Raw genomic sequence first — 12,089 nt, 5'->3', positions numbered from 1 at the left:
ATGCGCATGCCCCGCGCCGCCGGTGGCTGCGGGCCGACGGCCGCCGCTGGCCGGATGGAGGAGGAAGAGGAGGATGGAGGCCGGCGAGCTGCCAGGAGCCCGGCGGCGTCCGGCCGCTTCGTGCGGTGCCTTTACGCGGTGGGCTTCCTGGTAAGCGGGGAGGCGGAGTGCGGCGGCCGTAGCGCCCTTCCGGCGCGGCCCGGAACGGGCGGCCGTGCCTGAGGAGGGGAAGTCTGCCCACCTCGCATGAGTGCTTGCCCGACCTCACGGCTCTGGGGCAGCCCTTGCAGGGGTCGTGCTGGAAGCAGGTGAGGGGGCACAGCCCAGCGGCAGGCCCCGGAGCCCTGAGGTCCTGTCAGGGTTGTCAGGAGATGCTGCAAAGCCCGGTGTCGGGCAGACGCCACCCCCCACCAGCGCCCGCCCCGCGTCTTTTGCCGCTGCCCGGCCGAGTCCCGGGACTCCCCCGTTCCGGCTCAGATAAAGCTGCTGGGTTATGAGGTCTATCCCTTCAGCTGCTTTTTTTTTTTTTTTTTTTGAGTTCGAATGTTTGTAGCGACAGTGGTTTGCAGCGGCGGTGTTGTTTTATTTGTGCAAACTGCTTGCAGTTTGATGCAAATGTATGGGGTTTATCCTGTGAATGAAATGGAACAGTGCAGTGCCCTTTAAAACTAAGTTATGGCCTGGTCGCTCAGAGAGCTGTGCCTTGTTTCCTTGAAATACAAGTAGTTGGTGTAAACTTTGGGAAAAAAAAAAAAAAAAACCAAAACAAAACAAAAAAAAAAAAGGTCAATTATTTTTCTAGGGAAAAAGAAAAGCACCCCCTACTGAAAGAACATAGTGTACAGTCTTTAAAGAAGGTTTCTATTCTGTAGCAATTCACAAGCCTTGGGGAAAAATGTTATTTAGTTAATTTACAATTCAAATGGATGACTTGGAAAATGAATGCAAAATTAGTACAAATTTGCACTGTGAAATGTGGGTATGTTCTCTTACCAACTTTTAGGTTGGGCTGTAGGAAAAGGTGCATTAGAACAAACTTTGCTTGTTAGCTCACTTCTAAACACTGTGGTTCTTCATCTCTTGTCATACCTCACTGCACTGAGCAGGAGTACGCACTGAAGTCGCCCAAGGAATGTCCTGTTAGAGGGTGTAGAATGTGGTGAAATATCGTCATGAAGAACAGCTGCCTGGGATGCAGGCTTCCTGTAACCAAGCAAACACAATGTAGTTATCATTTGACATAAGAAATTAAAGATGAAATGAGAAATAACTACCCATCAGAGGATCGTGGTTAATGGGTCTCGCTCTACCTGCATGCCAACAACACAGTGCCAGAGTATATTCTGAGACCTGTCCTTAATGTCTCTATCGATGACCTGGATGAAGTCATTGAACCTCTCTTCAGGTCTGCAGGTGACATCTAAGATTGTGTTATTGAAGATGTTCCTAAGCTGTGTGCTCTGTTTGCTCATCTGTATAACACTGATTCTAACCTTGTCTTAATTTCACTCATCAAAAGATACTTAACGACACACTGTGTGAGAATTGACTTAGTGATATGCTGTGTTACAGTTATTCAGGCTTTGGGCCATGCTGTGAAACACTAGTCTAGTTCAGCTCAAGCAGTCACTGATAAAAGGTGATCTTGCTCCAACAGATCTTCTGTAATGCTCTGCTCTGATATAGGACACTGTAGGCTGCGCCAGATAGTAGTGAAAGAACCACTGGCTCAATGTGGTTAGCTTAACAAAAGATAAAAAAATCAAAAAGAATGAGTAGGAGATTTTTGTACTGTTCAGGATGGGCAGTGTCCTTTGCCCTCCTCCTGCAAAATGTTTTAAAGTTATGCTTTTTTTCTTTTTTTCTTTTTTTTTTCTTTTTCCCTTTTCCTTTTTCTTTTGTCTTTTCACTACATTTCTCAAGTTATACACAAAGACAGTCTGTAGGTAGGTTTAGACCTACCAGAGCTTCTTCCCCATTGTGGTTGAGAGTTAAAATACTGTAGATTTTCCAAATATACTCTCATTGCATGAGTGAAAAGTATTTTTGGGTGATTGAAATTACAGACCACTTTGCATTTAAAATACAGGTACCAAGTACTTTTCTTGTTAAAAAAGATTAAGTATCTATTAAAGGAATATTTAATGTTTAAATATGTATCTTCAGAATAATTGTATCTGGAGGGGGAAAGAGGATTGCCATTCCCATAGATTTAACTCCTCTGTGAAGCTACCCTTTATCTTTCAGTTTATGTGTTTTTGTAATTTTGTACATACTGGATGCATTATAGAGGTTACAGCATACCACATTGGCCATGAAAAAATGTATTTTAATCTTGTATTGATATGGAAATAATTTTTTTTTTTTTAATATTTACTGTTATTAAGCCAGGTTGCTATCATCTTTGTAAAAGGAATCAGTTATTAAAACTTTTCCTGCCTTCTTTTCAGGATTTATTTGGTGTGAGTATGGTTGTTCCTTTAATGAACCTTCATATAAAATCTCTAGGAGCAAGTCATACAGTTGCTGGAATAATAGGTGAGTTGCAGTGCTTGACTGATTTACCAAAGATAATGTGAAGTGGATTATGCCATACTGCAAATTGGACATTGTAACATGGTTCTTCCTTGCTAGTAGCATAATAAAAAGACCAGTTTCCAAGTAGAAATGTAAGGTCATCCGTACTGTGTTAGACCCAAAGACCCCTCCAAACTTATATACTGATAGTAGCCAAAAGCAGTTGCTTGAAAAAGAGAATTATTGGAAAGAACAAGAAAATCTTGCAGTAACACTTGTACAGATCTTTTTCCACCATGCAGGAATTCACAGCTCAGCAACTCTGGAAGCCAGAGGTGTTGCTTTTACTTTTGTTGTTATTTACAAGCTTTGCAAACAGTACTTCTGCAGCTAGTTCTCCTGAGCTTTCCAAAGCCCATGCTTGCTCCCAGTTTGATTAAGTTCCTTGCAGCTGTCTTTTGGCAAAATATTTATCATCTTTGAAGAGCGTTTACAAGTAAATTCTGAAGGTTTGGAATTTTGTCTTAAAAAGGAAGTGGTAAGATGAAGTTCCATGGTTCTAAAGTTCGTATTTAATGATACAAGTATGATGTATGATATTCTTTATAGCTATGTATGGTTGACATGGGATCTGTTATTCAGGTTTTTATTACCTTGCTCTTTTATTTTGGATGAAATTTAGCACTTTTCATGAAATAATTCTGGTTCTGCTCTGAGTTGTCGGAGTATTATTTAAAGTTGCAATTCATCAAAAATATGTTTCATTTCAACAGTCTGCTTTGATTTTTAACTTTAAAAGAAACTGAGTTTTGAGGTGTGTTCTTATAAACGAAAAAGGCTGGCAGATGTTTCTCTCTGCTTCTCTTTGCGGCTTCTCCTGTTACTAACTGCTATAATACTAAACTCAGCCTCCAAAATGAAAGAGGAGGGTCTCTGGTTTCTTCAGGGCTTCTGTGGTACCTTGTAACATGTTGGAGTGCCAAATGGAAAGTAACAAGTACCTCCCGGTAATGAAATTCTTTGCTGATTCTGACAAAATAATTGTGAGTGCCAATGTTTAATACATCACACAAAGCAGCATCCTTCTTCATTACATAGTTTCTGCTGAAGACTTGTACAACTATTTCTTTGGTTATGTGCTAAACTTCTCCCTTGGTTTGTCCTTCTCACTCTTCTTATTCTTCTAGTAAATTATTTGCAGAGTTTCTCTCATGCTGCCTCATTTAAAAATTTTTGTGGTTTTCATTTAAAAAAACCCAAAACCTCAGTTTGATTTCTAACATTGATGTTTTGCTTGTTTGTTTTAGGATCTCTCTATGGTATAATGCAACTATTTTCCAGCACATTTGTGGTGAGTTCTAACACTATGTTCCTAAGTATGCTGGCATTTCTGTGGATTTAGGGGAAAAAAGGATGGAGGTTAATGAGTGTTTCTTGAAATTTCTTAAATGTTTATAGTGTTCATATAAGCATTTTTGGTTGGTGTATCCAGTTTTTAGTTTGTGTGGAAAATGTTTGTTTCCTTTGTAGGGAATCATCAAATTTTTCAGAACTAAACAGAATACATGTATTCTGTTCTCATGTATTATGCCTTTGAGATTTGTTTAGTTTTGTTTTCCATTAGCTTTTGATTTTTTACCTCCTGTTCTAAGCAAGAGTGCAAAGACTAAATGTCAGGGGTGAACCTCTTGAATGTATGCCTTAGTTATTAATACCTTAGATCCCTACATTTAGCCAGGAATACCTTTAATGTTACCCTGATACCTCCTAGCTTCCAAAAGAGCAGATTTTGAGCATCCCATGGAAAAAACTGTTTCAGGATTTGCTATGCAAGACTATTGCAAACAGGAAGTAGGCAATCAAGCTGATTTATAAGCATGCTACATGCAAATTTACTGTTCACCCTTCTCATAAATACTTCCCACTTGTCTACACTCAGATGATGAATTCCTCATAGCTAAGATCATTCCTTTTAGGATGCTCAACAAGTGTCTAGTACATAGCAACCATTGTTGCAAAGAAATATTTGTGGTCGGTTGTGATAACATTTTCAGAGAGCTGCTACTACTATTTCATGGTGTTTATTGCAGGATTGTATTTTTAAAAGAGAGAAATTCTTTTTAAAAAAGCTGTATGCATGACATTAAATAGAATGATAGTTCCAGCAGGTGCACTGCCAGCAGGGCAGAGCTCTGCTCATCAGTTCCAGATTTTGAGTGCTTAGGAATGTTGTATAATAAGCTTATTAAGCTTTCATTGACAGTCCTTTGATCTCTTTTCTCAATTTAATTTAGAAGTACTGATTGTTCACTGTACATAATTAAATGGTATAAAAAGCTAATCTTAATTTCCTGCTCTATGAAAGGGCTGCTGGAGTGACATAGTAGGAAGACGGTATTCCCTGCTTGCTTGTATTCTTCTCAGTGCGCTGGGTTACTTCCTTCTTGGAACATCTACCACTGTGTTGCTGTTTGCCATTTCTAGAGTCCCTGTAGGTGAGTAAATGCCTGGCATTTTGCAGTTTAAATTCCCTGTAGTCTCAGCTTGAGAATTATTGCTAGAGAAGTCATGGTATGTGGATGGCCACATAGCATCACCACCACGCAACAGCAGCTGAACCTCAGTAATGGAAAAATCTCTACAAATCAAACATTCTCATGGCCTTTTTCTGAAAATAATTTGAAATACATACTAAACAACTGTCATAAATTTTATGCCACCTTGAATGGCAGAATTTTGTGAGAATAGGAGTGCGGCAGTTCCTTGAAAGAAGCTATTGTAAGGTTAGTCATAACAGGTACACAATACACCAAATCACTGGTGGAAATCTTGACCTGCACTTGCAATGCAGAACGAAATGTTATGTGTGTTATTGTTTTTTCTCATGCTGAAAGTATACCTCAAGGTGATACTACAAAATTTGGCTGAAATTTTAGGTCACTTCTTCAGCAGAATATTTATGTTGGGCAAAAGCATGTACGCTTGCAGCACTGAAGCTAAGTTTGTGCCAGGGTTCATGTCAGATTTCTTATAATCTATTTCTTATAATCTCAACACTCATTACATGTATTGTGATATAGTAAGTATTGCTATTACTGTGAACACATCTACCCAAGGGCATTTTTATGGCCCATAGTCTTGATTTAGGAACTGTTAATATTGTTTCTTCATTTCAAGACAATTTGCTAATGAATTATTTGGTTGATATTTGATTACTTAGTAGAGGTAATACTTTTTAATGCTAACAGCATTGTGACTGTGACAGCATTGCCCTGGTCAGAGGGAAGGAGCATAAAAGACTGCATTGCATACCTTGCAAAAGATTGCAGGTATTCCTGCAATGCTTACCGCCCTGCTCTCTTCTTTTGCCAGCCACCAGTCTCCCACATGTTTTTGGTGTGTTACAATCCTGGAAATCTCCGTGCTCAGCAAAATTGGTACAGAGCTATGTTCATAAGCAGACAAGCCATTCCTGCTCCACCGTTACCCACCCATAATTTCCTGTTTCAGTGACTCTTTTATTCCTTTTGTGCTCCGGCACTTAGCTGAGCTATTTCTTCTTTCAGCAGGGCTGCAGAAGCAGATGCATGAATAATTTTGATTCTGAAGTCCAAATTCTTGAAGAGCCAGGGTGACGGTCACGGTCCAAAAGGCTGCATGACTCTAGCTTTGAAGAATTTGTAGCTTATGGAATCTTAAAAATACCAATCATAGAGTTTTTGAACTTCGTTATTTCATATAGCTTCTGTAATTTTTAATCTTTTGGACTGAGCAATATATGTTTATCACTGTGTTTATATTATGTTGCAGGTATTTTCAAGCACACCCTCTCCATCTCTAAAGCTCTGCTTTCAGACTTGGTTTCTGAGAGAGACCGCCCATTAGTAATGGGACGTTTCAATGCAGCTTCTAGTGTGGGCTTCATTCTGGGGCCTGTTGTTGGTGGCTACCTTACAGAGCTGGAAGATGGCTTTTATCTAACGTCTTTCATCTGTGCCTCCATCTTCCTTCTGAATGCTGGTAAGTTGTATGTCATATTTTGCATCTTGGGCCCATTCGTTCCTCACTCTTGTGTTTTTATGCCATTTGTAATACCTTGAATTCATGGTACTTATCATCTATGACATACATTCTCTGTATACTGATACTACCCTTTGAATTTGAACCTGTGTGGAAGGGTGAGAATTTTGAAACCATTAACCTCCAGATGCTTTTCCTTTGTATATATCTTTTACATTCAGACATAGGAATGGGAATTTTTAATGTGCCCAAAGATGAAGACTAGAAATCACAATTTTGGCTTTAGCCATTAGATGTGTTTAAATATTGCAAATGTGTCACCTCAGTGTTTTCCTTCCTTCTTTCACCTGCTTTAAAATTGTACCAATACTGTGAATAACAGTAGACTTAATCTTTGTAATTTTTGAAAGTGGCATTATTGTTAAAGTCCTTTTTAAAAATTTTGATCTTTAAGAAAACTTTTACAATCAGACTAATATCTTCCATGTAAAGTTAATGCAATTGAATGAAATCATTTTCTTGATCTATGTAGGTCTTGTCTGGATGTTACCCTGGAGTGAAGAAAACACTGGCAATAGGGAACATCAACAGGGCAACAAAGGAACAGACAGTTTCTCAGCAAAAGCAAATAGTGACCTGCACTTGAAATCAGAAACTAATGGAGCTATGGCAAGCGATAGTCTTTTCCAGTCTCCGTGGATCCAAGTTACAACAGTGCTGAAGAGGATTAAAGGAATTGCATGCTCTGATCTGTGGGATATATTTTTAGTGCGGTTGCTGATGTCTGTTGCCATACTGCTCTACTATAGCAATTTTAGTCTGGCCTTGGAGGAGAGATTTGGAGTGAAACCCTTGTTTTCTGGATACCTGTTGAGCTATAGCAGTGCGCTTGGAGTCCTGGCTGGTTGTCTGCTTGGACCAATAACAAGGTTCTACCAGCACAACACTTACAGAGTTTTGTTGCACTCCAGCACACTTACCTGTACGTTGATTCTCCTGTATGCGTCAGCGCCGAGCATATGGATGGTCATTCTATCTTCCACGTTCTTAGCCTTTTCAACTACTATAGGTCGTACTTGTATCATTGATCTTGAATTGACTGTCGGTGGGAATGAGGCCAGTGGTACGCTCCTAGGCGTTGGACAGTCTGTGACATCGGTGGGACGTATAGTTGCTCCGCTCCTTTCTGGAATTGCTCAGGAGTTCACTCCTTGTGGCCCTCCAAGTCTAGGGGTTGCACTAGCTTTAGTAGCTATTCTGATAATGAACGCGAACAAACAAAAATACTGTAGCTATGGAAATGTTAAGTTAAAAAATCAGTAGCTGCAAATTTGGATTGCACAGAGGTATCTTACAGAAGAGGCAAAGTGAATCAGCCTGGGGTGACGTTTACACCTGCCAGACTTGTACAGGATCTTTTAAGAAGGCACATCATATTCATGTGGAAGCAAGTACATATAAATATTTCTGCTGCAGGGATGTTAACTCCAGACAAATGTTATTCTAACTGGTACCACTAGAACACTTGTGAGGAGGACAGGTGTTGCTGTATTGTACTGGCTGGGATTTTTTTAATGGATTTTTAACCTTTTTGGAGGGGAAAAAGATAATTACATGAAATACACAACTCCCTCTTGTAGCTCACATTTGAAACAGTGTTTAGATTGATAGATTGTTAAAAGGTGCAAATGGATACTTATTATTTAATCAGTGGTGAATTTTTGTTATTTAATCAGAAGGAGAATTTGGCCTTAATTTCTTATGGTGTGATCTGCTGTCATTTGTCTGCTGTGAGAGAAGCTTAATTAACAGAGTGTTTGATTTTGTGCTTTCGTTAAGCATACTTTGTCTACAAAACTTGCTGCACAGCATGATGACATACCTTAGGGCAGCTATCTGACCCTTGCTGATTCCTGGTCATTCCCAGGTAACAGAATTGGATATTTGCTAACTTATGTATTAGAAGGCCTAAAACGGAGAATTTTAGAATAATATGGGGTCATTCAGACTGAAACTGCGACTGAATGTAAGCTTTATTGAAACTTGAGCTGGTGGTTTCTGTTTAGTAAAACTTCTACTGAACAAATTTGTCATAAATTATTTGCTAATATTCCCTGTGCAATTTTTCTACCTTCATTTTAAAAATAAATTTGCTTCTTAATTCTTTTGAATGACTGTTAAAGGTGTGCTGGAGCAACTCTCAGTTCATGGATGTGGATTAACGCATCTCATCTCTGGAGGCATAAGTGACATTTCAGTGACAAATTTGTTGGTGTTTTAATCTTCATTGTCTGCACTGTTTTACTAATGAGAGCTTACTATCAAAGCTATACCAAGAGTTGTAGCACTTCCCTGTGCTATTTACTGTTCAAGCTCATATTACTTGCCAATCATAAGTGTTTGCATTTCATTTGAAACTTATGAAAAAATGTATTTTGTACTGATAACATTCCATATGCTTTTCCTAGTATTACTTGATGAAAGTACAAAGTCAGCTATGTATAATTGTTGGGGGCATTTTGATAAAAACAAATTAGTTATCTTCTTGAACACATCTGTGCAAACAGTGTTGCTGCTTCAGAAGAATCATAGATGGTGGTTTGCATTTTATTATTTTTTTTTTTCTTCTCTACCTTTTCCAGTGCCTGCTGTCATTTAAATCCTTGCTGAAACCTTTATGATACCAGTGGCAGCACCACAGAAGTATGTATAGAATTCTGAGTTGTTTTAATTTTATATATTGACATGTGTGTGTCTCATTACTGCTATGATTTCAGTACATATCCTCAGAGTTCCTTATTGTAATAATCTGTGATTCATTTCTCCCTAGAAACTTCAGGCATTTTAAGTGCTTGTCTCCTCCTGTCTTGCTTGGTAGATGTCCTGAAACATTCTTGCCCTAAATTTCCTTTTTTCTATCTTTCCATCTTTTAAAATTGTTTTTTGGGGAGTTTGTTTGGTTTTTTTACTTAAAACTAACCCTCTGTAAGTCAGGGATTTCCGTTTTGCAACTACAGCAAGAAGTAAAGGAAAAGGGGAGGAAAAACCCATATGAAAGATTTAGTAGCTTTTACTATATTTGTTGATTATATGGGATAACAGATACCATTTACCGTTTTAAGCTGCTTCACTGATTAAAGCTGAATTCTGTAGACACCATAAAATTCACTTTATACTAACAGATACAGCTGCCTGAATATTGCTTTTCTGCTTATAAAAACTTGAAAACTTCACTGTTTTTATTTATACATAAGTGAAAAACATGCTTTCCACAATTAGCAAATATTTTTGTTTTGAAAAATAATTCTAAGCTAAATAAAAACAAAAATAAATAATCTAACTGAGAAATCTGTGGAAGGCTGTGGTCTCAGGGACATGTTGCAACTGATGCTAGAGAAGAAGACTTCTTTACTCTGCTGAAAATACAGCACAAAATAGAGGTGTTCAAGTCAATATGGAGTGCAGATTTTTTTTTCTTAAAGCTGTTCCTTAAAATATTCATTTGAATCTTTCTTTTCACATAAAAGGCACTGGAGTGAAGGAGTCAACCAAGAAGTGGCTTGACAGTGAATGAAAAAGAAGAAATAGAAAATAGAGAACTTGCCAGTTTTGAGTTGGAGTGCGTAAAGCTGCTCTTCCTAGTGCCTGGAGACCACATTTGGATACCCTGTGTTGTCTCTCAAGTGCCATAACTGTGCAAGTTCAGAAAGTGATGAGTAAATTGCTTCCCTGGAGAGGAGGAGATGTGACTCCCTCTTTTCTGTTGAGGGAGGAACAGTTCCAGCTATTTCTGCCTACAGTCTAGTGGGCTTTACTGAATTACTCAGCAGGTTCTTTAATCCAGCTGTGATATCTGAAAACTTCAACAAAACAGAGATCTGAATATGGAACAAATAAAGATTCTACCTTCAAATCACTGCAAATTAAGATTTTTCTCTTGATTGCTCTTACTTTAGGTTTGGGTTGGTTTTCATGGGCTTGTAGGCAGGGTTGGGTTTTTTTGCCTTTTACCTTTTGAAATTTTAACTTTTTAACAGTGACTACTTTTCTGACCTTTATGATCAGCTGATGTTGAAGAGGCTGTGTATCCAATGTAGTGATTTATTTCTGTAAAAGAGCTGGTAGCATATGATATGCACTGATTTTCTTGCTTTTAAATGATGAAGCAAATGTCAGATTTATTACATGTTGGTGCATGCTGAATACAACTGAAGAGATCCTTTATAAACATACCAGTTCTGTAGATTTCAGTTCCTTGTCGTGTTTTCTCTGAATTTACTCACCGCAAAACCATCACAGAGGTCAGTGCTGTTCTCCTTTTCTGAGAACAGGTTGCTTATTGAGTAGGTAACACAGAAAAAAAAACATGACAAGTGTTTATTTCTAACTGGCTTGCTGGTTACTTCAAGCAGTCTGTAATGCCACCACATTCTAGCTGATGGGAACCTCTGTGAGTCTGTTCAGGTGCTGCCAGCCCTCATTTGGTTATGGGTAGTAGGGAATAACCCTGAGTAAGTGATGCTTTATAGCTTGGCACTTTGGGATTTGAAAACCCAAAAACCAGTTGTGCTGTCATTGCTATAATTTTGAAAGCTTGGTCACAAAAAGCTGGTCATTAATCCTGTAAGGGAGTATATTGGAGTGTGAACTTTGAGAATCAAATGACTATGAGTGGAGCACAGACTTCCTTCTCATTAAAATGAAGGAGTTTGTAGAGCTGGTTTTAAAGGGGAGGCTTGAAAAAACTTCTGCGATAACTTGCAAGGAGAAATTAAGGCAAATTTCTGGTTGTTTTAAATCCTAAATTAGCATCAAAGAACTATTTTTGAGATGTGCTATATCATAGGAGTTGCTCTTCTGTCAAATTTGTAATAAACAGGAGCTCTTAGATATGAAAAATAAATGAAGTAAACTGGTGTATTCAAAATCTCTTTTCCTTTTTGTGGCACAAAATTACTTTTTGAAATAAAACCTGTGGCAAATAGGGTGCAGTTGTAACTCATACATTTAAACCTGAGCACATTTCAGATCATGAGCCAGTGAGGCTCACCAGAGCAGCCAGTATAATTATTGCTTTCCCTTCTGCAATCTTAGTCCCTCATATTCTGTCAAATCTCACAGGACAAAAAGGCTTCTGAAGCACCTCAGTGTTTGCTGACCTGGGAGAGGAATGATGCTAACCTAATCTACCATTGTGTTGTGCTATTAGAAGTTCTGTCTACCACCTGTAAGAAGAATTCTTCGGATGGATAAGATTCTCAACTGGCTCAACACAGTATCCAAAAGGGACAATTTTTAGCCCCAACTTTGATTAACTCCAGGTGTTCAGGTTCCTTCAACTTACGCTGACATGCTTTTTTTTTTTTTAATTATTATTATTTTATTAAGTAGCTCCCCATTTAGCTGGCCATCTAATACAGGCCAAGAAGGAGATGAAACTCTCTGACTTTAAAGTTGCAAGACAGTTTTGTGCTAGTTTGACTTAAAACAAATTAATTTTCTTCATGCATTTAGAACCCTTTCTTTTTCATAGCTAGAATGATCATTGTTTG

General features: G+C 38.5%; 1 protein-coding gene across 2 annotated transcripts; it reads left to right on the top strand.

Annotated features, from left to right (window-relative positions):
• MFSD9 (major facilitator superfamily domain containing 9) lies at nt 1–11,609 on the top strand (the record flags this gene model as incomplete). Of its 2 annotated transcripts, XR_014185069.1 has the most annotated exons (7): nt 18–150; nt 2,451–2,538; nt 3,825–3,868; nt 4,883–5,012; nt 6,328–6,537; nt 7,070–9,240; nt 10,065–11,605. XR_014185069.1 is itself a non-coding variant. In XM_082062439.1 (6 exons), the coding sequence occupies 6 exons, from the start codon at nt 1–3 to the stop codon at nt 7,858–7,860; spliced, it is 1,413 nt and encodes a 470-aa protein (XP_081918565.1). In that variant the 3' UTR covers nt 7,861–11,609. The 2 variants fall into 2 exon arrangements, 1 of the variants encoding a protein (XP_081918565.1); XM_082062439.1 differs by having other exon boundaries at nt 1–150; nt 7,070–11,609.
• Nucleotides 11,610–12,089: the final 480 nt, after the last annotated feature.

Source organism: Streptopelia decaocto (assembly GCF_964273445.1).
Source record: "Streptopelia decaocto genome assembly, chromosome: 1".
NCBI lineage: Eukaryota > Metazoa > Chordata > Aves > Columbiformes > Columbidae > Streptopelia > Streptopelia decaocto.
The sequence above is the reverse complement of the archived record's forward strand: the minus strand, read 5'-3'. Positions and strand labels throughout refer to the sequence as shown.